General features: G+C 42.6%; 1 protein-coding gene across 1 annotated transcript in view; it reads right to left on the minus strand.

Annotated features, from left to right (window-relative positions):
• The window catches only part of TTF2 (transcription termination factor 2), a 42,169-nt gene that overhangs the window by 17,844 nt on the left and 1,379 nt on the right, over positions 1-22,946 (minus strand). Inside the window, exons 3-11 of the mRNA XM_080801159.1 lie at positions 21,359-21,445; positions 10,286-10,352; positions 8,442-9,404; positions 8,035-8,149; positions 7,502-7,684; positions 6,037-6,161; positions 4,558-4,639; positions 2,740-2,859; positions 1,406-1,556 (exon numbers count right to left, since the gene is read on the minus strand). Of these exons, the coding sequence (XP_080657285.1) occupies positions 1,406-1,556; positions 2,740-2,859; positions 4,558-4,639; positions 6,037-6,161; positions 7,502-7,684; positions 8,035-8,149; positions 8,442-9,404; positions 10,286-10,352; positions 21,359-21,445 (1,893 nt within the window). The remainder of the gene's footprint in view (positions 1-1,405; positions 1,557-2,739; positions 2,860-4,557; positions 4,640-6,036; positions 6,162-7,501; positions 7,685-8,034; positions 8,150-8,441; positions 9,405-10,285; positions 10,353-21,358; positions 21,446-22,946) is intronic.

Raw genomic sequence — 22,946 nt, forward strand, 5'->3', positions numbered from 1 at the left:
TGTCCATAAATACTTTGATAAAAATGATCTAATTCAGAGGGAGCACTGTTTACATGTTGACTTAGCATAATATAGAGAAGAAGAATTAAGAATGACTCCAATCAGTCAACTAGTACATTCTGAATACCAAATCACATATGACTAAAGTGTAAATCAAGTAAGGTACAATTTATTTTTAACAACTATCTATCTACAACAGCAGCGTCTGGGTGGCTCAGTCGGTTACGCATCTGCCTTGGGCTCAGGTTATGATCCCAGGGTCCTGGGATTGAGTTCTGCATCAAGCTCCCTCCTCGGCAGGGAGTCGGCCTCCCCCTCTCCTCCTGTCACTCCACCCTGCTCATTCTCTCTCTCTCTCAAATAAATAAGTAAAATCTTTTTAAAAAAACTATCTAGAACAAAGGTCAGCCACTGACAGTACTCTGCTGGAGAAGGGACACAGGCCTGTCACTGATGCCCCGACACCTTCCATCTGCTAGAGTAACCCTCACTCCTGAGAGTGGGTATAAGACCTAAGGCCCCCACTTTTGCAACTCACCTCTAAAAGACTACCGCTCTGTTCTTTAGGAGATAAAATAATCCGATAGGACAGGTTGGGGAGATTATTTAGAAGCAGAAACAACTCTGTTCTTGATTAGATCAACAAGTATTCAACCCAGATCATCATATTACAATTAAGAACAAAAAACAATTCCTTTAGGGGTTCCTGGCTGGCTCAGTTGGTGAAACATGTGACTCTCGGTCTTGGGGTTGGTGTTCTTGGGGTTGAAGTTCGAGCCCTACACTGGGTGTACAGATTACTTAAAAATAAAACCTTAAAAAACAAAAAAATCCTTTAAAGCCAAAAGGCAAAGACTAGGACTAAAATTACCATCTGGGGAAACATTTTCCTTCCTTCTTCCTGATCCTCCTCCTTGAGGAGTTCAGTTGGACCTAATCCTAAACTCTTCAATCTAAAACTTCTTAAGATGATTCCTATGTGAAAAACACAGCCAGTCTACACCAACTAATCATTAATATTCTACCAAGATGCTCTGTAAGACTGGGCTGGTTGCACTTACATGAACGGAAAAAGAATATGAATTTGGAATCAGAAATTCCACAAGAATGCAATAACTGTGGCAGACCCCTGTGCCAGGGCTCCCTGGCCGACAGCTCAGCAGCTCGGGCTACCTTGTATGGCCGCTCTTGCTGAGGATGGTGTCAAGAACAAAAGAACACCATTCTCTTCAAAGATGCATCTCTTAGCACAGGTGACGGATGCTGGGTGGTGACAGTGCCTTCGGTCTTCACAAGAACCATGAGTCCTGACTATCCGAGAGCTTGGGGGGAACAGGAAGGCCAATAGGGCCGCTCAAGCCAAGAGGCTGAGGGCTCGCACCCACTGCCGTGTTTCTGCACTTACACTTTTGCACGTTGATCCCGACTGGGCCCGTGATAGAGACAGACTCTTAGCGTGTTGTTGCTCACACATTTCATCACCTCGTTTTTCCAGTGATGGATCAGGGAGGCAGGACAGATGATCAGCGTTCCACGGGAAGTGAACTCACAGGAGTCTTGAGGGGAAAAAAAAAATCAACACCTCATTGCTCTCATTAAATAGTCTTAAACTCCTTCAAGGTACCTCCTCTTCCTCTTGACTTTTATTCTTTCAATCAGTATTTTTAACAGACTGCTGCTCTTATTTCCACACACAGCGTAGAATAGAATGGGAAATGAAAGGGGAGAACTTTTGACTCAAACCGCTTCTTAATTTTCCCTTGTATAAAGGTTAGACAGAGAGAGTAGCTAGAGGGAGAGGAAAGGGTGTAGTCTGTGGCCTCAGTCTAAAAAACCCAATGTGAGGGGCGCCTGGGTGGCTCAGTGGGATAAGCCGCTGCCTTCGGCTCAGGTCATGATCCCGGGTCCTGGGATCGAGTCCCACATTGGGCTCTCTGCTCAGCGGGGAGCCTGCTCCTCCCCCCACCCCGCCTGCCTCTCTACCTACTTGTGATCTCTGTCTATAAAATAAATACATAAAATCTTTTAAAAAAATTTAAAAAAATAAAAAAAATAAAAATAAAAAACCCAACGTGCTTCCATGGTGGTCAAGAGGTAGAAGTGGGATCTTTTCCTACCTTGTCCTGAGTTGATGCATTACAGGGGATATTATTACTTTTTTCTGGAAAGCATAACTTAATTATATCCATGCTATAACACAAGTACAAAACCCCTAAGACAGGCCACGTTTGATGTGGGGTTGCTGACATGTTACACATAGGACCTTGAAAGTACTCAGACAGTTATTTTATCTTAACAACAGCGGTTGTGGTGAGACAGAAATTGTCTAGTATTGGGAAACTTACTGAATTTCAGAAAACTTGGAAACAGCTTCTGCTAAAATCAGAGGTTGTGATGGACCTTCCTTTAAAAAATTACGTATTAACTCATTTGACCCAACCCTGTACTTGTGTCCTTAATGTTAACAAGAATCATCATCGGAGCCATTCCAGCGGCTTGGCTTTCTCTATACACTTTTTTCGAATCACAGGCAGGCTACGTTTATGGCAAAAGAGGAAATGATCACTGGTAACGAGCAGATTCAGCCTCAGAAATGATGCCAGAGGACAGAGTCTAACACTGGTTTTCTGATCGATTAATGACACAGGACCAAAAGTATTCTTCCATAGCTAAAACACGCCCACTCACCCCTGGCTCAGACAATTTAGGAAATAAGAAGCTATGAAGGCATTTGTGTACCATCTCTGGAAAGCCAAGTCAAGGCCGTGTTTTTGTCCTCTTCTTTGTTCTTCTCTTGATTCTTCTGGGACAGGATGAGTGCAATCATCGTCAGGGTTTTCCCTAATCCCATATCATCCGCTGGAAAAGCAAAACCGAAGTCAGAGAGTTTATCACTTAGAGCAAAGAATCACCTCCACTTCCACAGAAGAAACCACTGGTAGACCTGAGTCCTTAATGCGCAGCCGCTGCTGGTTCAGGCACTATTATTTCTGACCCAAACAAATCCTTGACCTTGGGAACGAGGAGGAACCCTCGCCCCTCCTCCTCATTATCAAGATCAAAGACATTTACCATGATCTTTGCAAAACTCAAAGTTTATTATTTAGACCTCACTCCTGCGTGCATTGTACTGTTACTTACCTAATGCATTCACTGGCTGTCTGTCTCAGTCTGCTGACACTGCCCCGTCTTTTTTCACTCCGCCAAATCAGAAAGATCCAGTAGATGGAGTTAATTCAAAACAGTCCTCCATTCCCTTAACTTATTCATCAAAGAGGAGCATAAACTAACATTTCTTAGACACTGTCATTGTGCCCATCACTGAACCTCTCTCCCACTGAATTTGCTATTTATACCCTAAAAAATATTCTCACCCTCACTGTAACAGTTTAAATAATCATTCTAACATAAGCAGAAGTAAAATGTCCCAGCAAGGGTTCTGGCTCACATTCTGGCTGTGAACTCCAATGCAAGCAGGGTTCCCATGACTCCCAGAACTTCTTAGGGCAGCTCACTGTGCCTACACTGTGTGCACAAACACTACGGTTTATGCTGAACACCTGCTTTCCTTCGGGAAGCCTGGCATTTCAGGACAGACCAGGCCCGAAGTTACCGGTGTGATCAGCTCCCAGCAAACACCCGGGGCCCAAACTCCCATGCTTGGCAACATCTTACGAATGTCATCACCCTGTGTGACTTCACTGGGAAAGGCCTCTGGAAGCTTCTACCTGGTGTCCCCTGAACTTTGCCCCGTGGTTTTCCCTTTGCAGATTTCGAGTCACAACACATCAAAATAATTTATTTTTTTATTTTGTAAGAAATCCTAGCCACACATATGACTATATGCTGTGCCTCCTCCTTGCAAATCGTTGACCCTGGAGGTGGTCCTGGGGAGCCCCGCCACAGCCACTTACTTCCTAGCCACTGTGGCTACCTGTCATGTTTTCTAGAAGCTGAGCACCTTGGAAATTTTTAGTTTGATGAGTCTCCAAAGCAGAGCATGGAAAATTTGCTTTTGAGGGTTCCCTGCACCTAAGGCCCTGGCAGTGTGCCTTGGCTCGGGAGAACACACGTACTCCCACAAGAGCTCAATTTAGATGCAAGCAACTTGAGAAAAGAGGCTCCTGTGAATCCCTTTCTGCAGGAAGGGGTGGAGATGGGAGTCTCTGACTTTGGGGTGGCAATGCTTTCTTTTAGAGTCTGATGGAGCAAAGTAGCTACGAGAGTTCCCACAAGACACTCAGGTTTGTACTTGGCATTGGCCATGCTCCTAGACATCTGGCCTCCAGCCTGCCTCTCCACACCTCCTAGAAACTCTCTGTGCCACCAGAGAATGAACTCCCCCTGCTTAATTAGCCACGTCAGCTTCTACTGCCTGCAGCCACGACCTGCCTGATCCTCCAGCTGCGTACTCTTGACCATGTTGCTTTACCATCCTGCACCTCAGTTTCTTCGCCTATAAAAGGGGGGCAGCATAGTGCCCACCCCAGAGCTGTCAAAAAGATCAAATGAAACCATACAATACACATGTTGCTCTTAGCATAACACCAGACTCACCCAGAATTCCTCCATGTGGCTTCTGACTTTCCCGCCATGACAACCAGGCCAATGCCTGCTTCTGGTGTGGTAGCAAAGGGACCTGACAAAGGAAGAACCAAGAGCTGAGTATAAATTCCTCAGGAGGGGCTGGATCCCAACTCCACTGACTCCATGCTCTCCTCTCCTCTTTCCTATAAGTGATCCTACCAATATTCCAGCTGTCATGGGCTGCCCACAGCACCTTGGAGGTCCCTGACCCCACCTCTCACCTCAGGTGGCCGTATGTCCTGGGCTGCCGAGGACAGACTTACCCCTACTGGCCAGCATGTCTATCAAGAGCGTCCCCTACCCCCTCAAGTGAGAGTCTCGCTCTGTCTGCTTTAGTCAGCCAGGCAGTTTCTACTGCTTGCAATCAAGACCTCTGACTGGCCACCTTCCTTTCACTGATGAAGCCATTCTGATGGTTCTTCCTCATTCACTCTCTTCTGGGGTGCCTGGGTGGCTCAGTGGGTTAAAGCCTCTGCCTTTGGCTCAGGTCATGATCCCAGGGTCTTGGGATCTAGCCCTGCATCAGGCTCTCTGCTCAGCAAGGAGCCTGCCTCCCCCCTTTCTCTGCCTGCCTCTCTGCCTACTTGTGATCTCTGTCAAATAAATAAAATCTTTTAAAAAAAAATGTGACTCTTCTCTCTGCAGGCAACATCCCCCTCGCACCATGAGTCATAAATTTCAATAGCCTTTTAGCGGACACCCCCTTCCAGTCTTTTCTTAACTCCAGTTCATCTTGCACTCCATGACAAAAACCACCTTCAGGAAACTACCTGGCTTGAGATTCTAGATGATTTCGTCCCATCTCTGGAGCAAGTCTCTCTGAGCTGCTTCCCTGTGCCATGCCACACTGCCAGGGAGACCCCCGCTCCAGGACGTCACCCGCTCCCCACCTGCACTTGCTGGTCCTGCTCCCGGTACCTTCTCTCTACCCAGAGTGTTTGGGTTCTACCCTCTCTGCTTCCTTTGGGCTTGCACCTCTGTGAAGGCACAGGGCAGGCATGCGACAAAGAATGCTTGACCTACGGGGACTTCTCCCTTATTCGGTATACTGTCTGAGGTCCAGTACAGTGCACACTTTACCTATGTTCCTGTGTCCTTTTCTAGCTGTTTCACGGATGTTTTAGATGCACTTCCCCCGCAACCAGTTAAGAGCAGCAAGTCCTTTGCATCTTTGTGGCACCCCTGAAGCTCAATAAATGGGTCTTTTATTGCTACTGACCTACAGAACCTTATGGCTTTAAGAAAAAAAAAAAAAAAAAGTGGGTGTTATCCTTTTTTTCTCATTGCTAAACAGGAGGAGAAAACACTCCAAGGGAAGCCACGAAAGCATTATGTGTAGGAAAGATCCATCAGGAGGGCGCTCCACCAGGCAGCCCCCAGGGTCTCCCTGTCCGTGGTGCAGGGACACTCTTGGAGGACATGCTGCGCCTCGAGTCTCCCCCAGCTCACCTTCAGCCCGGCTGGGTCCTCCGCCGTGGCTGTCTCTCCTGGCCGCGACTCAAGTGACGTGTGCAGCTCATCGATGGCTTTACTGATGATTCTCCACGTAGCATGAGGGCCGTCCTGGGCAGGGCCTGCAGACAGACAGGTGGTATGGAAAGGTGTCACAAGTGCTGCAATCTCGCAACTCACGATCCGCCAGGTAACCGATCTGCACAAATTACAAATTCTCACTCCGAGATTTTCCTTTCTCACAGGCTCCACGAACCCCATTTTCCGTTTGTTTAACCACACGCTTCCAAAAATCAAGGGCAAAATAACAGAAAATAGATGAAAAAGAGAGCTTAGAGTATTTTTGGTGGGCTTTTTCTCCCCCTCCAGTTTTGAAGAGGTAGTGGAGGAAAAGGTAACGCCACCATTATTTTAGGAAGAAAAGCTCCTTGGGGCTGGATGCAAAGAAGGGAAGCCAGCAATAGGGAAGGCTGGGCTAGTGGAAGTCTGTGGACTTTTAGGGAGACAGAGGGACACCCCCCTGATGTGCATGTCACACACTGTGCCGTCAGGATTTTGAGAGAGAACGAGCATGCATATGTGAGCATGCAAAGTAGGGGCTGGCCCACCCCCAGAGAGACAGAGACAAGCAAACTCCCTGCAGAGCACGGAGCCCAATGCACGGTTCGATCTCACGAACCTGAGGTCACAACCTGAGCCGAAATCAAGAGTCGGACACTCAACCGACTGAGCCCCCCAAGCACCCCGAAACAAGCGCATTTTCTGTTTTTTAGGCCGCCCTCAGTTGTATCCAGCTCCGTCTATTTCTTACCCCCGTTAACTATTGCTCTTCCACTTTCTCCCTTTCCTTCCCTTTTCTGTTTCCTTGCTTCCTTCCTTTTCCCCTTCTAGATCCCTAGGGCTCCTCAGCTGGGAGAAAACTAGCCTTAGCTTTTCCAGTCACTGCCAGCCAACCAGACCAGCAAGCTCGGGTACTGTCTCCTCATCAGCAAACCAACCCATCCTAACACACACGACCTAGTTACTTCTGAGCCACAGTTTTCTGGAAAGTTCAGGACAGAAACTCATTTAAATAGGGTGTCACTGCTCTCGGTGGGTCTTTGGTCATCAGCTTGACTTCTGCTGCTTCTCCGCTCGGCCTTAATACACGGGGTGCAAATGTGCCTGCTGGTGTGCCTACCTCACTGTGGAGTAAGTCTGAGTTTTCATTCACAAACATTTACGAGAGGATTCCCACATGCCAGCCCCCGGGTTAACTGATTACGGCTCATGATCAAGGTCAGTGAACACAGCAGGCACGGAAATCTCAACATCGTACAAGCTCAGCTAAGCATCACAATCTGTATCACGTGGGCAACTTACACCTCCAGAACGACTTCTCCCTTCACACGGGCACAGAGACCTCTCCTAGGCAACTTGTAGGAGTAGCCATTCACACTGGGCCCAGGCCCTTGGATCTTACCTCCATAGCCACGACTGGATCCCCCAGCAGCTACTGGGCAGGCAGCCTTCCAACCTTTAGAACCCAGAGGCTCGAGACCCTGACCCTGCAGGGGCTGGAGGGACACCCAGGGAAGGGACTCAGTGGTAGATTTGGTGAAGTTTCTCTGTTGCGGCACTGGTGTGTTACTCTTCTCATTGGTGTCTGCTCAAAAAAAAAAAAAAACCAAGGAAAGAACAGGCTATAATTCAGGAAAGCAAAGGAACTGTATGTGTGAGCAGAGGTCAAGAGGGGGTGGGATCACTACCACTCCTATAAGCTGGGGAAGACCTCAAGGGCACAGCATTGAAAAGTTCTTAAACCATGGAAAAGAGCTGAATCCACAGGAAATGAAGGAAGCTCTTATAAATCACAGGGGTCATTTTGAAAAGCTCAGAAGTAGATAATCAAATGGACAGGTAAATGGAGCAACAGATTCTTTACTGAAAGGGCTTGTCAAATGTCTCTTTTAAAGTTCCTGCAGACCCCGAGTTCTGGGGCGTAACCCATTTTACCTGGCTCTGGGGAGAGGGCAAGAGCACCAAGGGCTTCCTCTAACTCCTGAATTTGCGTGAGCAACTTCTGACCCTTGTCTGGAAGAGCCTGGATGTTCACTGACTTCAGTGTGCTCTGAAAAACAGGTCCTGTAAGATGATCTCTCGTCTCAAGTCGTTAGGTAGTTTCAGAATAAAGTAATCTAAAATGTGAAAACTCTGCAATTAGGGTCCTTTGAGTATATGTGTGAAAACCTGGGTTTGGTTTTGTTTTTTTAAATCCACAAATATAAACCCAGGAAAAGACAGAACCTAACTATCCACCTACAAAACCTTTCTCACACTGACACAGCTGACTTGTCTGTAGCCCCCACCAACCACTGCTCAGACCTTAAACACAAAGCACACGGTGGGTCAGGAGTAATTACCTTCTTTTGCTTCAGTTGTGTTGTGAGGTACACACGTTGGGCTGCTGGGTCTGAAGACTCCGCCTTCCTGGAAACACCTGAGGCATATGTTTCTCTTTGCACACTCTGACCAGGGAACGGGAGGCTCTCCTTCTGTGAGTCCGGAGTCGAGTCAAAGAACAAGGGAGGCTTAGAGGAAGTGAAAACGGCATTATTCTCCTCACGGTCACCACAGCTGGAGGCTGCTTCTGGCCTCTGTCCTGGGGAGCGGACCATGGCCGGTGGTGCACACCGTGCGGGTGGTCCTCCAGGAGCAGGCCCATCCCCAGGCTCCAACTGTCCAGTGGTCTGCGAGCATGAACCGTCCCTTGCCTTTGTTTCTCTTACCTCCTGGCTCTTGGGGTGCTCTTTGCTGACCTGTTCCCCTTCCTGGGGCTTGCTTACTGGGTTCTGACTGTGAATAATCCCAGGCAAAGGATTGGTTCCTTTTTCCCTCAGAGGCTCTGACGTTTTTAGGACATGATGACTCTCAACGTGTGACTTCTCCCGAAGAGACCCACATGGTTTCCTCGGCTCCTCACCATGGCATTGCTTGGATTTAACCTCAGAAAGGTTTCTTGTGTGCGTCCCTTCCTTTTCCTTGGCTTCATGCTGAAACTCCGTCTTCTCCCCTCGCCGCTGCTCTTGAGGTACAGGCTGCTTTTTCGTTCCCTCCACCAGGCCAGATGAGAGATCGTTCTTCATCCAGCAGTTGGATTCAGGCTTCCGTTCTTTCTTTTGATCCACGAGCCCATCTCCCTTTTCCTTTGGCTTATCAGCCACCTTTTCCTCACCTTCGCCTTTGCTGAACTGCTTCCAGAGAGATGGTGCTTGATTCTTGTCCAGCACCTTGAAAGGGTTTCTCTGCTGGGTGGAAAGACAATGAAGAGGTTCAGAGGCACGCTGAGACTTGTTGGTTACAGAATGTTCTCTGGAACAAGGCTCCTAAAAGACAAAAAAAAAAAAAAACAAAAACAAAAAAAACCAAAAAACCTTAATATAAAACATTAATGCGAGCATCGTATCTAGAATGCCTTTTTTTTTTTCCCCAGAGGAAATGGAAACAGTAGTCCAATATTTCTGAACATTCCGGGGACCATTTTTGGCTCTCGGAAGGACTTATGTGCCTAACTCACGAAGTATTAGTGCCTAAACAGTACTTCTGAAGCCTGGTTCCTTCTCTGTCCGTGACCACTGCTTTCCTGGGCCTCAAGGACAAGCATTGACCCAATCAAGTGCTTCTGCAGTTGCAATAGCCACAATATATAGCTTTCACAAAAAATTATTCTCTCGAGATGAACTGATCCTCAAACATATACAATGTCCTATGCTTGGAGTTTGGCTTTAGGGCAATTTCACTATAGGAAGCCAGAGTGACAAGTCTGCATTACATTTCGACCAATGAAAGTCTTGCTGCTTCCCTGGGTTGAGCCTCTCATGCTCTGGGCATCTATCAGTCTCTCACGGTCTAGGAGCTTACAAATAACACCCTGTTTATACCAACATCAAGGAGATACCAGTCTATAACAAGATGCTGAAATCGGTCAAGTAATCCAAATTTTTTCCTAAATAGAACAGTGACTCCATTTAAGACCTTGATTATTTAAGTGAAACAGGAGGCAAATGATTAAATCTCCACTATAACCAAGAAGTCCTTTGAATTAGAAGACCCAATAGGGTCTACGTTGCTTCAAGAAAAGAACTATCTTTCAGAGACAGTATGATGAAGACCAACCAGTTTATACTGGACTTCAAGGTCTTTTCTGGTGACACCACAGATTAACCAGTCTTGGGAGAGCAGGCTGGAAGACGGGAATAACTCCTACCTGCCACGGGATACTTCCGCACCATTGCTTCCCCGCCGCCTTACTTCTAACGCACTGGAAGAACAATCTAGTGAAATATAAAACACAAACAATCAAGGCTGTGGAAATCCATCACAATGAGACAAACTGCTTTTTCATCCAAAAAACATCTTGCAACTATTTGGTGCCGGTTTTGAAAGGTCACTTGAAACCAATTACTCCTATATTTACATTTAGAAATTCTCTACTGCACAGGGTATGTAGAAGGACTACGAAATGGAAAAAAAGAAGCGTCATGGAAACCAAGATGTACACAGGTTTATCCTTTTTACTCTGCAAAGAATGACTAAAACAGAAACATGATCAGCAGTGGCTGCTAAAATCAGAAAAAGAGAGAGAACCAGACATTAGGTATCCCTGAGGGGAAACCACGATATGACCTATACAGTAAAACAAAACAAAACTAAGCCAAACCAAAACAAACAAAAATTAACCCAGATCAGGTCAAACCCCCAGATTCAATTACCAATTTACGGAAAATACAAACAACAGGAACACACAGAGCTCGGCCACAGGGATGTGATCTGTAAGATCTTGACCGTGAGAAATGATCTATGACAAACAACTGCCTTCCTTCAAAACATAAATTACAAGGGAGGGGAAAAAATGGAGAGAGAACTCCGGAGACTTCACAGACACATCAATCAATTGTAACTGTGAACCTTATTTATTGATTTAAACATATAAACCTTATTTATTGATTTAAACATATAAACATTAAAAATAAACTATGACATCTATGAAGCTCCTGGAAATCTGCACTCCAACTGGTTAAAAAGAGAGAGAACCCCTATCTTAGAGCCATAAAGTGAAATATCTACAGAAGAAATGATGTTATCTGGGATCTGTTTGAAAATATGGCAGGAGATGGCAGGGAAGAGTGGGTAGAGTATACACAGAACAAGACTGGCATGAGTTGGTACCTGTTGGAGCTCATATGCTCTAATAGTCTATCTTGTCTACTTGTATATATTTGCAATTTCCCATTTAAAAAAAAAAAGACTGTACTCAGACATATATTCCAATACAAGACTGTTCCTGTACCAGTAAACACAGCCTACAACCCCCCCCCCACAGAAATGGCTATGCTGCTCCATTCACGAATGAAACCATGCATGTGCTCTCCGGCATGCCAGATTTTGCATGTGATTCTCCCTCCATCCAAAGAATGTCTTCTTCATCCCCATCACCAGTTGTCAAAGTCCTACATGTCCCTCAGTGTCCAGTTCAAGCCATATCTCCTTTGCAAAGTTTTCCCATATTGCTTTCCCTGTTCATCCACGGTATTGTTTCTGTATTTCTGTTGTACTGAGTCGTATTATACTCGTATCTGCCTGTCTGCCCAACATTTTCAGTAACCAGAAGGCTATAACCATATGAGATCTCTTTATTACCAACTATGTCTTGCCTTTTGTACGTAACTGTTAAGTATCATGGAATTAAATAGAGTGAGCTGATTTTTTCCCAATTTTTACCCAATATGAGTCTTCAAAAACATTTAATAATCAAAGAAAAGCAGCTTTTAAATATCATTTTACTTAATTGTTAACTAGGCAACAAACTCAACCAGAAAGTATAAAGCCATGAAAAGGACCCTCTCCTGGTAACCTATATGCCCAGTTCCCATCCCTTCCAAGTACCCATTCCTATTAGCTTTCTGTTTACCTTTCCAGATATTTTAATATATTCAGATCAATATAAATATATGAATCATAATTTCCTTTTCCACACAAATGGACAGCATTAGTATACATTATACTAAATACATTGCATTTTTTAAACAATGTAGTCAAGATTTTTCCAGAACACATAAAGGGTTCACACATATATATGTGCATATATTTTATGTGTATATATGTGTGTATATATATACATATATATAACATGTATGTGTATATATATATATTTTTTTCCTACAGCTGCACAGTTTCCCCCTATTTAGAGCACCATTATTTATTTATTAAGAACCCTCTTGATAGACAGTTTGGTTGTATCCAATATTATGCTACTAAAAACAATGTCACAATGAATCTTAATGTACCTGTAGGGTAACTGCTTATTTCTCATATTGTATACTAGGGCCTTCTCGGTTTTTCTTGATCAATTACCTTCTGGATTTTATTTATTGCTGTTATCTGACTCATTAAATTCCATTTTTACCTACAGTAATCCTTTCTTTCTTCTTTTTTTCAGTTTAATCTCTTGCTCTTTTTCTAACCTCTTAAATTAGTCCCATGATATACAAAATGAATCATGACAGTCCGAGTCCCAATTCAAAATCCCCAGACATCATTACCTCACCTGGACATATAAGCAAAGATAAGCCTCAAATGAACAAGTGTTCCAGTCAAACTGAAAAGAAAATAGGTCCAGCCCCCCCAGTATAAACTCACAATTTTCCCGTTCAAGCTCACAATTTTCTGAAAAAAATTTGCTGGTCTCTTTAGTTTTTCTCACCGCAATAGGATATTATATTGAACATGTATAATAAAATTTCTGAGATGCTTCAAATGCATAACAATTTAAAGTACTGGCAACGATCAGGCAGTACCACTCCTTATCAAAGTGAATCAGGAATAAATTTCTGCTGTTATTTTAAGTGTATCAAGTACTTGAAATCTTCACTGACAAGAACATTTCATAAATGGTATCTATTTGAAAGCCCAAGCGACTGTAAAGCGAGTTTGAAAAGGGCAGGACTTAAGAGGCCAAGAAGGGACAAAACAACACATCTCTGATTTAACAACTAAGCATCTACTATGTTCTAGGCATGGTGCTACAAATGCCGGTAATTGTATTTTTATTAAAACCAATCTGGGTGGGCTTCTCTGTTTTTAAGATAAAAAGTTTGTTATCTTTATTAAATAGCAAATCAACAAAGAAAGCAACGGAAATATATTCTCAGAGAAAGCAAATATTGATTCTGCCACGAAGAAGAATGTAATTTCTGCAGTATATTCATTATCTCCCAGGATGTAAGCAATAAACAGTAATAATGAACACAGCTAGAGGAAACCAGACCTCTTCAATGCTCCCCGAGAAGGCATATCCTCCCTTCCTTCTACAGGTTGATCGTCCAACCCAGATTTACACTGTCAGGCACATTCACTTTAGGCAGGCCAGGATTCCCTTGGGCCCCAGAGTCTTCCTCCATTAGTCAGAATCCCAGCCTCACTACATTTAGTTCTGAATCCTCAGATAACTCATTTGATTAGCCTCTGTGCCAGTTTCCTTTTCTCTAAAATGGCTAAAAAAAAAAAAAAAAAAGTACCTCCCTCCTATGATCACTGTGAAGACCACATGCATTAATACCTGTAAAGATAAGGTTCAGACCAACGCCTGACCCATATTAAGGACTTGCTAAGCAATAATAATCATTACTTCACGCTCTCTGACCCTCTTGCTTATTCCTATATCCACACTTCCGCTTATAGCCCCCAAATACTTCCTTATCTTTATACTGTATCCAAATTATAAAGGTCATTCAAGGCCAAGCTCAGGTGTCAACTCCTACACTTTCTCACTAACTTGCACCAGCATTAACTCCCTCCTGCAGGTCTTACTAGATCAGAGAAGCGCCTGCATTTCAACACATCCAATGTGCTATACATGCAGATCATGCTGGGCTACAGCCTTCGTGTGTCTGACTCTTACCCAGTGGTGTCAGAGCCCCTTAAGAACACAGGTTCCCTTGTTTATATGCACCAGCACTAGGAAAACCTGAAGCTGGATTTCTACCTCGTTCTCCTACGTTAAAATTCAAGATGAAACAAAAACGTAAATGTAAAAAATGCAACTGTAAATGTTCTGGGGAAAAAAGAGAGATGAACAGTTTTCTTAATCCTAACGCAAGCAGGCTTTTCTAAATAGGACCTAAAGCCCTGCAGCTGAGGGGTGAAGGATTTGGCAATTCTGGCCACATTAAAGTTTTAAACTTCCACCTGCGGGAGCCACTAAGGAGCATGGCTCTCCTCTACCCTACGGCCATGAAAATAAAGTTTTAAACTTCCATGTGGTGAAAATACCATTAGCAAGATTATAAGACAAAAGGCAAAGTGGGAAAAGTGTGACACTTAGAGCTAACAGTCTTCATATATGAGGATTCCTTCCATTACACAGCACAGTGTATGATACTCTACCATATAAATACACTACAAGATGTACTAGCTTTATGGAGGGTGGGTGGGACTTCAGGTACTTCTGCACAGGCCTGGCTTAGACCCAAATTTCTATCATCTGCCCAGAAAATCATCACTGGGCCATATCATCTGCACCCCAATCTTACCCAATAACCAACCACACAAGGAATCTGCTAGACATACAAACTCAAATGTTATTAAAAATAAAATAGATTTTTTTCAATTTAAATTTTAAATTTATTTGAGAGAGAGACAGTAGAGAGAGTGAGAGTGTGCATGAGTTGGGGCGGGGGCGAGGGGGGCAGAGGGAGAAGCAGATTCCCTGCTGAACAGCAGACCCATCTACTGGGCTCAATGCCAGGCTCAATCCCAGAACTCTGAGATCATGACATGAGCTGAAGGCAGCCACTTAACCGACAGCCACCCAGGCATCCCTAAAAATAAAATATTTTGAACATCCCACAACAATCAGTTATTTAAAGAACTAAAACTTGTTTTACGTAGTTACAGATAAAGAATACTTCCTTCTGTTTTGATTCTAGATCCTTGAGAAGTTGAAAGACAAAGGAGAGGAGGGGGAAATGGGAGAGGAGCAAACAAAAGCTCAGGAAGCTCAATGACAATGTCCACACTTGATTTGTAAATCAAAGTGTTAGTATCACATCATTCATGTCAGGGCAAGAGTTCCTTCCTCTGGTTCTACTGAAGTGACTGTTTCTTGTCCCTAAACAGAGGGCCAAGGCTGAAGGGCCAGTCAAATGCTGGTGAGTGCCACCATCTGGTGTTTAAGTTAGAGAACTGCACACAAATGCACCTACATGCCAAGGAATGAAAAATAGGCATCTCTGCCTCATCTGGGTTTATACCTCCTTCCCATTACTTGGCTGCACCTGTCACCTAGTTGGGTTAAGCTTCAAACATGCTGGAATTAAGTCAAAGACACAAGTACTTTAAGTTCAGTTTTCAGAAGAAAAGGTTGTATTCCCTGAGGTTATTCTCTAGAGTACAGGGGTTCTGGCTAAAAGCCCTTACTGTCTGCTACAGAAGTCATCTACTGATGTACTAGACGTATATAATTCTGTTAAAATTTCCAGTCTGGACTATGTATCAGGGTACTTGACTGTTTCTTGTTTTTTATTTATTGTGTGTTGTCGAACTGTATTTTATTTATCCTAAAACAACCTTTTAAAACCTCCAGTAAGTACCTCCTAGTAATAATGTTCCAGACTTGGGCTAAAAGAAAAACATTGGCATACTTTACTTTTCTATTTTATTTTTTTTAGAGGGGGGAGGGGCAAGAGAGGGAGAGAGAATCTTAAGCAGGCTCCATGCCTGGCAAGAAGCCTGACACAGCACTCCATCTCACAACTCTTGAGATCATGACCTGGGCCAAAATCGAGAGTCAGATGCTTAATCAACTAAGCCACCCAGGTGCCCCTTTACTTTTCTATCTTAAAATAATGATCACCTCTCAGCCTCATCTACCTAGTATGAAGACTATTCATGGTAAATTCTCAGAATTCCATCTTTAGCCTAGACCTTTCTTTGGAGCTGCACTCACTTCTCTAGCTGGTCTCATATATACGTAAGATGTGACTAGTTCAAAGCTGTCTGTTGTCCACACATCCCAACCCTCCACTGATATTACCTTTCTTTCCTTGTCTTGCTTAATGGTAAACTCATCACCCATAAATCCCAACTTGAGCAGCATTTACTGACCACTCACAGTGAGCCAAATGCCAGACTGCGTGCATCATACCCACGACCTCACCGAATCCTCAAACCCAGGGAAGTTGGGACTGCCAGGATCACTGCTCCTGAGGGGAAAATGAAGGACAAAGGTACAAGCTTAAATGCCCCACCAAAGCTTTTTGCAATCTAAGCACACCCAACTCCACTGCCAATGCCTCAATCCAAGCACACCTTTCACTTAGAGACTAAAGGGGATGCATCTAGAACCGGCAAGACCAAGGTCTGAATCTCAGCAATGCCGCTTCACGACCCTGGGACCTGCTTCCTTTCCTAACCTCTCTAAATGTTAGTTGCCGCATTTTCCTATCACAGAAGAGTCTATGGCGGTAAGTGATACCGACTACGCCATTTACTAGACATTTAATAGCACCTCTATATTGTAAGTCTCCTTGCCTCCACCATCTTCCTTTCTGACCAACCATCTTTAACCATCTGTCTTTTATTAATGCAGTTGGAGCAAACATTCTTCAGTGGCTTCCTACAACCTTGAACAGTCTTCCCATATGGTAGAAGGGCCCCCCCAGCAGCGTGTAAATGGTTTTGGGTGTCAGGACATCCTGACTTCACGCTCTAGAGGCTTACCAGCCCCACTGTACTAACAACAACAACAAAAACAGTCAAAAGGTGAAAATTTCAGAGCACCTGGGTGGCTCAGTTGGTTGAGCATCTGACTCTTGGTTTCGGCTCCGGTCATGACCTCAGGGTCATGAGATTGTCCCCGTGTGGGGCTCTGTGCTCAACGGGTAGTCTGGTTGAGATTTTCTCCCTCCACCCCTTCCCCCACTTCCTCTCTCTCACAGATAAATAAATCTTTAAAAAAAAGTAAACAATTTAAAAATACCATTTATAATAGCATCAAAAACCTTAACACTTTCTGAGGATTAAATTTAACAAAAGGAGTAGAGTACTCTACAATGAAAACTATTCAACAATGCTCGGGGGGGGGAAAAAAGCCATAAATACACCATGCTCGTAGACTGGAAAATCAACATTAATGTCAGTTCTTCCCAAAAGGATCTATACAGATTTGGTATAATACCAACCTAAGGAAATGTAGAAGTTGATGCTACATTTTATATGGAAATGACTCAGAAGAGCCAATCTTGAAAAACAATGCTGGAAGACTCACACTATCTTACCTGCTTGTGTCAGGATAGACAAAAGGACCAACAGAACAGGTTAACAAGTTCAAAAAACAGATCTGTAACATGGTGGTCACTGATTTTTTACAAAGTGCCAAGTACTTCTATGGGGAAAGGGAAGCCTTCCATGATGGTGCCAAGACAATTGAATAATATATTCACTCAGTAACATACGGAAAAATAAATGAACTATTCCTATCTCATAAGATATCCAAAATTATTTGGAGTAGATCACAAATGAAAAAGAAAAGCCATTAAGAAAAAAAATAAACAAACAATAAAATCTCTATATCACTGCAAATAGAAGGAGAGGTAAAAAGGTTCCAGGAGGGGCGCCTGAGTGGCTCCGTGGGTTAAAGCCTCTGCCTTCGGCTCAGGCCATGATCCCGGAGTCCTGGGATCAAGCCCTGCATCAGGCTCTCTGCTCATCAGGGAGCCTGCTTCCCCCTCTCTCTCTGCCTACTTGTGATCTCTCTCTCTCAAATAAATAAATAAATAAAATATTTAAAAAAAAAAAAAAAGTCTAAAATTTAAAAAAAAGCTTCCAGGACAAACAAAAACTAAAAGAGTTTGTAAACACCAAACCAGCTCTACAGGAAATATTGAAAGGGGTCCTCTAAGCAAAGAGTGAACCTAAAAATAGTAGACCAGAAAGGAACAGAGACAATATACAGTAATAGTCACCTTACAGGCAGTACAATGGCACTAAATTCATATCTCTCAATAGGTATCCTGAATGTAAATGGGCTAAATGCCTCAATCAAAAGACACAGGTATCAGAATGGATTAAAAACAAAACAAAACAAAACAAAACAAAACAAAAAAAACCATCAATATGCTGTCTACAAGAAACTCATTTTAGACCCAAAGACACCTCCAGATTTAAAATGAGGGGGTTGAAAAACAACTTACCATGCTAATGGACATCAAAAGAAAGCTGGGGTGGCAATCCTTATATCAGATAAATTAGATTTTAAGCCAAAGACTATAATAAGAGATGAGGAAGGACACTATATTATACTCAAAGCATCTGTCCAACAAAAAGATCTAACAATTTTAAATATCTATGCCCCTAACATGGGAGCAGCCAACTACATAAACCAATTAATAACAAAATCAAAGGAACATATCGACAATAATACAATAATAGTAGGGGACTTTAACACCCCCCTCACTGAAATGGACAGATCATCCAAACAAAAGAAAGGCCCTAAATGACACACTGGACCAGATGGACATCACAGATATATTCAGAACATTCCATCCCAAAGCAACAGAATACACATTCTTCTCTAGGGCACATGGAACATTCTCCAGAATAGCTCACATCCTGGGTCACAAATCAGGTCTCAACCGGTACCAAAAGATTGGGATCATTTCCTGTATATTTTCAGACCACAATGCTCTGAAGCTAGAACTCAATCATAAGAGGAAATTTGGAAAGAACCCAAATACATAGAGGCTAAAGAGCATCCTACTAAAGAACGAATGGGTCAACCAGGAAATTAAAGAATTGAAAAAATTGAGGGAAACAAATGATAACAAAAACACAACTGTTCAAAATCTGTGGGACACAGCAAAGGCAGTCCTGAGAGGAAAATAGTGTTTAGTAGTGTTTATAGCAGCAATGTCCACAATAGCCAAACTACGGAAAGAACCTAGATGTCCATCAACAGATGAATGGATAAAGATGTGGTACACACACACACACACACACACACACACATATATATATACAATGGAATACTATGCAGCCATCAAAAGAAATGAAATCTTGCCATTTATGACGACGTGGATGGAACTAGAGGGTATTATGCTGAGCGAAATAAGTCAATCAGAGAAAGACAATTATCATACGATCTCCCTGATATGAGGAAGTTGAGAGGCAAAGTGGGGGGTTCTGGGGAGTAGGGAAGGAAAAAAATGAAACAAGATGGGATCGGGAGGGAGACATACCAAAGCAGACTCTTAATCTCGCAAAACAAACTGAGGGTTGCTAGGGGGAGGGTGGGTCGGGAGAGGGTGGTTGGGTTATGGACATTGGGGAAGGTATGTGCTATGGTGAGTGCTGTGAAGTATGTAAACCTGGAGATTCACAGAGCCGTAACCCTGGGGCTGATAATACATTATATGTTAATAAAAAATTAAAAAAAAAAACTATAAAACCTCTAGAAGAAACCCTTGGAGAAATTTGTGATCTTTGGGCAGGCAAAGATTTCTCAGAGAGAACACATAAAGCACAAAGGACAAAAAAATGATAAATTGGACTTTATAAAAATGAGAAACTTCTACTTTTCAAAAGGGAGTTAAGAAAATGAAAACCAAAGACTTGGAGAAAATATTTATTATACATGTATTTGCCAAAGAACTTGTATAGGGAATATATAAAGAACTCTTCCAATTCCATAATAAAGACAACACAATTTTTAAAATAAGCAAAAATCCCCCAAAGTTACTCTTTATGATTCCATTGATGTAACATTTCTGAAGGAACAAACTTTAGAAATGGAGAGCAGATTCCTGGTTGCCAGAGACAAGGTGGAGGGAGTGAGGGGCAGGGTAGAGGAATTTAGTGATGAAGGAACTGTCCCATATCTTCACTGTGGTGGTGCATACAAAAAACTACACATGATAATTGTATAGAACTAAATCTACACACACACACACACACACACACACACACACACTACTACAAGGAAAACTATCTTCACAAATAAGATCAGTGGACTGAATAATATCCTAATTGTAATATTATATACTATTTATATATACTTTGCAAAATGTTACCATGAGGTAAAAAGTCTACAAGGGGCTCTTTTTGTACTATTTCTTATAAATGCATGAGAATCTACAATTACCTCAATAAAATTTTCAATGAAAAAAATGGCCAAAAGATTTACACTGATACTTCACCAAAGAAGATATAGAGGGCAAATAAGCCCAAGAAACTGTGATAATCACAAAATGGAACTCAACTCAGCAATAATGAAGAATTATTGATACACACAACCATGTGGATGAATTTCACAGATACTGTTACACAAAAGAAGCCAGACATAGAAGAGTAACAGTTGTTGCCTACGGTGGAAGGGGAGGATTAACTAGAAGGGAGTCCAATGGCACTTAATGGGGTAATGGAAATATTTCTCTATTTTGACTGAGGCTTGGTTATATCAATTACTCAAACATAACCGTTGAACATTTAAAATCTATGCATCCTACTGTATCTACAACCCAATTAAGAAAAACAGCAGTACTGGCATTTAAGTGCCATATGAAGATGGTACTTAAATGCCAATATGGGGGGTGGGGATTGATCTGGAATATATATGCATTCTGAACTGCACAGAGTATCATATAGTGACCATCACACCTGGCCTCTGCCTCCAGGCCAGGCTTATCTTCTGAAATCTCTATTCAAACACACACTAAAATTTTTACCAAACCAAATGCTTGCAATTCCCGGTTACTTCCTAAATCTGTACCCTAACGGAGGGTATTGATCTCTTAAATATGATCCTTCTCTTGCCCCTATTGAATTGCTACTAACCTTTCAATACTCATGATAAATATCACCTGCCATCTATATAGATTTCTGTGCCTTACCTCGGAGTTTTCACAAAACAGAAGGAAAACTAACATTTATTGAGTACTTAACATAATTTAGACATTTTTAGACATTATTTCATTCTATGACTAAATGGAAAAGTTGACAAGTCACCGCAAGTTAATGACTATTGGGAGGCTGACAGTATTGGCTACTGAAGAGCTGGAGAGGGAGGAAGGAAAAGCAATTGATCCTGAAATTAACCAGATTCTCAGATCAACCACTTGCTCAGCAGTGAGGAATGACAGCTCAGTAGGTATTCAATACACACAGAAATCCTCTTTGTTAAAAATCGTTTTTACAGAATAGTCAGTTCTAGAAAACATGCCTGGCTGTAACTCTTCCAGGGAAAGAAAGAAGCAAATACACGAAGATTTTCCCTTTGGACACTCACCTATGTTCTTCCTTGCCTGGCGGTAGAAGCAAACCTTGAAGCCCTACTACACAGTCCTCATGCAATAAACAATGAGAAACAGGAATACTAGAGGGGAGAAAAAAAAAAGGAAATTTTGTTTTAGGAGATAATAGAAATTAGCATTCTAAAATTCAATCCAATCTATGGGTTTTACTTATTTATTTTTGAGAGAGTGTGTGTGCCTGCGTGTGCATGCACGAGGGGGAAGGGCAGTGGGAGAGAGAGAGAGAATCTCAAGCAGGCTCTACAACCAGTGTGGAGCCCGACCCAGGACTTGTTCACATGATCCTGAGAGCATGACCTGAGCCAAAATCAATAGCCCAATGTTAAACTGACTGAACCACCCAGACGCCCTTAAACCATGGGTTTTAAACATAAGAATGCATGTATGACCTCCACTAGGTTTGAAAATCCCATACATTTGTACATCTATGCACATCCCTCTGGGGAAAGGCTCCACAGCTTTCGTTTTTCTTCGCTCTCCCCTAAAGACAGGATGACGATAAATACACCTTTCTCCTGATGACTCAAAAGCTCAAAACTACACCGTGTTCTGTGACCTCTATGTTGTGAGACACTCATAGCTGAAGTACCTAAGACTGGCTGTGAATTTTCCCCAAGTTCTTCCATCATCCTTTGTCCTATAACGATCTGTTTAGGGGCAGGCTCTCCTAATCTGCTTCATGCCTGGCCTAAGTTTTCTAACTCTCCTTTTCCAGTTTATCATGAGCGAATGTATATAGAACATTTGAGGTGACACAGTTTTGAATGAAGACCTAAAGTGCTCTCCTATGATATGGGGCGCTTGTTTCTTTCTTTGCTTTGCTTATATTGTGGTTATCAGACATACTGCAAATTGGTCAAGTTTATTAAGTAACTGTCAAGTCAGATATTATATTGTACTAGTTTGAGAGCAGTGCATTTGCATAAATGATATTCTATATAAGGGTTTCGTTTTTTTTTTCAAGTAACCTCTGCAAAGGGGGGCTCGAACTACATGGGGCTCGAACTCTCAACTCTGAGATCACATGCTCTACCAACTGAGCCAGCCAGGTACCCCAAAGGTATGTTTCTTTTAACATAAAGCTGAGTCTTATGCTACCATTAATGCTTAGGTTCTTCAAGTCTGAACATGCTTCCATGTCTCCTGAAACTTGAGCAAGGTACAGAACCTAAGAAACTCGGTATAGAAATTAGAAATAAATAGTAAATCCTGACTGAAGGATATGTTGTTGATAGCTTAACTGGCTTATCCCTTCTATCTTAAGATCTGACACTGCTTTTTTCAAAACCATTTCGTATTTAACTAAATTGGGTCGCGGTAATTTCTTTCCAATAAAAGGACAACTAACTAGAAGACTAAGAAAGTATTTTCTCTGAAAATTTATCTGCCAAATCTGAAGACAGATTCAAATTCCTTCGCTTAGTTTCAAAGCACAACAAAGACACAAATAATGTAATCATGTAAGGGAAACATAAATTAATACATACATGCTAAAAAATAATTTATTTTCTAGTACTGATATCCACTTTATGCCTTACAGCAGATGGAGAGAATTCATGATTC

The sequence above is a fragment of the Martes martes genome (genome assembly GCF_963455335.1).
Source record: "Martes martes genome assembly, chromosome: 4".
In the NCBI taxonomy this organism is placed as follows: domain Eukaryota; kingdom Metazoa; phylum Chordata; class Mammalia; order Carnivora; family Mustelidae; genus Martes; species Martes martes.